Source organism: Cucurbita pepo, unplaced genomic scaffold (genome assembly GCF_002806865.2).
Source record: "Cucurbita pepo subsp. pepo cultivar mu-cu-16 unplaced genomic scaffold, ASM280686v2 Cp4.1_scaffold000874, whole genome shotgun sequence".
Taxonomy (NCBI): Eukaryota; Viridiplantae; Streptophyta; class Magnoliopsida; order Cucurbitales; family Cucurbitaceae; genus Cucurbita; species Cucurbita pepo.
The window spans coordinates 550-3,418 of record NW_019647082.1 but is presented as its reverse complement, the minus strand read 5'-3'; the positions used below and the strand labels follow the sequence as shown (position 1 = coordinate 3,418).

Sequence of the window (2,869 nt, the reverse complement as noted above, 5' to 3'; positions counted from 1 at the left end):
TCTATCTCATCATTAGCAGATATTGTTCATTTAAGGCTGAATGTATAGTCGTCAACTGATATGGGATCTCACAATCCACTTTCTTAGGGGCCAGCGTTCTCGCTGACACACTGATCGGTGTCTGACCCTGATACCATTTGTAACAGCTCAAGCCTACTGTTAGCAAATATCGTCCGTTTTGACTCGTTACATATGACCGTCAGTCTCACGGTTTTTAAAACACATCTACTAGAGAGAGTGTTTCAGCGAAATCTTACGCTTACATTCATGACATAGATATCGTGTAAGTTTATCATCAGCCAATTCGAACATTGGCTAAGAGGGGTCGTGTCGGGTGACCTCTAAGACTGATCTAAATACAAAACTATCAATCACATCGAAAGGGGATACCGGGAGAAAGAGGTTGATAATAGTAATAGGTTGGAAACTGAACCACACATGGGGAATGCCGTAGCTGTCTATATAATGAAATGCTACTCTGTCATCAATTTCCTTTCAACAATTGCATTGGCCCAGACAGCTCACTCACATGGCTTTAGCTCTTTACCCACATGGCCCCCATTTTTATTTTTATTTTTTTATTTTTTTACCTTATATTAATAATAATAATAATAATAATCTATTTATCTGTTTGTCTGTTCCTGTCAGATGTCTTTTTTATTGTTCATATATAATTCCAAAAATTATAAAAAGAGATAGAAATTCGTACCTGTGGAGGCAAAACGGTGTCGTATCAGAGGAGGAGGAGGAGGATAGCTGAAGGAGCCTTCAAACTGAGCGGCGGCGGCGGCGGCGGGAGGAGGATAGTACACATAAGGAGGAACTGGTACACGGGGCTGATGCGACTGCGAAGGACTGGGAAATGCTCCTCTGGGGGATTGTAATGAATAGCCATAGAAATATGGGTTGTACAGTGGTTGCTAAAATTCAATGCTTTTTATAAGTTAGTTAGGGTTTATGGTGACTTTTGACGCGCATGCACGCCAAGTGTTTGAGTAAATGCCGCAATGAAAAATAATGCATAATTTTAAGAGAAATGGAGGCTGGCTCACTTGGTGGTGCTGGTAGTGCTGGTGGTGGTAGCCATAATCAGGAGTGTATGTTGGGTATCTGCAAAGCCAAGAAAAAAGAACCAAGTGGGTTGGGGTGGGAATTAATTGCTTAGTGGAAAATCTCTATTCTTTTTATGAAGAACCTTAGCTCAAATGGGACTCAGTTTTGTTTTTGGGACAGTTGTAAACACATTGATTGGTGTTACAGTTGTATTGGTTTTGGGTTTGTCCATTGGTCGGTGGGGCTGACCTCGCTGCCTAAGCCCACCGTTACCATATATTTTCACACCCTTTAAAAAGGTTTTTAAAACACGTCTGCTAGTGACAGATTTCTTTCGTTGTGGGATATCACATAAATGGTTTTGACCCATTGTGACCACCCTTTCTTTCTTTCCAAATGAAACCGTAGATCAATCTAGACCCACGTAGAAAATCGAGCGATAAGTAACTTATAATTGAGTATATTTCGAGCGTTTTTTTTTAAGTGAACAATATCATACTATCATAGAGATATGCAGAGGTTGACACTTCAAAGACAAGCAAACAGTGGGTCCATATATTTCTGTTCATACCCAATTTCTAAACCCGTTTAATCTTTTGTTTATCTAATCAATAATCGCATATTTGATTTAGTTTAATCCTTGATTTCAATTTAATCTTTACGATTTCTACCCAACTTTCTAATTCGAGAATAACTTGACTGACCCGTATGGTGAATAAACGACAGGGGGCAGCGGAGGAAGCGGTGGCTGGTTTAACGGCGGCGGGACTCCGCTATAAGATGGTGCTGCCTGCATTGTACTTCCTTGATAGGGGTTTACGCCACCCTGCCCTCGTCCTGAATACCAAAACAAAAATTTGAATAAACAACAATCGTGGTAAAAACGATAGAGATAAACTAAAATACCGACCTCGTGGAGGCGAAGGCCGAGGCCGACCCATTGCAGCAATGTTACAATTAGCTCGTCTCCCATCGATCATCGGGTTTGGATTAGCACAAGCTCTTCTCGCAGATTCAGCGTCTCGAAACGTTACCTGAATAATGATATAAATCACCCCGAAACTCAAAAACTTAAATAATTACGAGGCTAACTTACAAAGCCGTATCCTTTAGATTTGGAGGTGTTCTTATCGGTGATAATCACAGCTTCAAGAATGTCGCCAAATTGCTCAAAATATCTCCTCATTTCGTCGGTGGGCGTCTCCCAAGCTAGCCCACCGACGAACACTTTAGTGAAAGTGGTATCTCCGAATTGGGATCGGTAATGTGGGTACGACATGGTCGATAACACGAAGCTTCTTCTGCATGAAATATAGATATAGATATAGATATAGATATGTATCGAGAGGCTCTAAAAAGCTCTCGGGTTTGAATACGTTCTTCGACCGAGCAGCAGTTTTGGGGTTGGATTGGATGAAGAAGAAGAAAGTAGCTAAGAAAAATGATGCCACTGGCAGGGGGTTGAAGCCGTTGGTGATGGCTGTTATAATTTTGATAGGTTGAGAGAAAGGAGAGAGAAAATCCGACAGGTGCAAACTCTAATTTGCTGGATGGGGAGGTGGAAGAAGTGGGTTGGTGGGTGATGTAATAGAAGATGACAGGTGAGTGAGACAATTGCTTCTCTGTCTTACCATTAAAATCCCCAATAAAAAAAAAAATTAAGATTTTTATTCTTTTAAATTTTTTAATTTACAGACACTTTGGAACAAACGTATTTTAAATTTGTGAGACTTGATAACAATATGTAACCGACTAAATTGAACAATATCTGCCAACAATATACTTGAGATGTTACTGTTTCTAACTTAATACAAGC

The 2,869-nt window shown here is 40.3% G+C and overlaps 1 protein-coding gene across 1 annotated transcript; it reads right to left on the bottom strand.

Moving 5' to 3' along the window:
* Window positions 1-596: 596 nt before the first annotated feature.
* Window positions 597-2,623, bottom strand: LOC111785981 (RNA-binding protein 38-like). Its single transcript, XM_023666335.1, has 5 exons — window positions 2,150-2,623; window positions 1,964-2,087; window positions 1,758-1,890; window positions 1,053-1,110; window positions 597-920 (listed from the first exon to the last, which is right to left on the bottom strand). Exons 1-5 carry the CDS (start codon window positions 2,330-2,332, stop codon window positions 684-686), a joined length of 735 nt encoding a protein of 244 aa, XP_023522103.1. The 5' UTR covers window positions 2,333-2,623; the 3' UTR covers window positions 597-683.
* Between the last annotated feature and the right edge of the window lie 246 nt (window positions 2,624-2,869).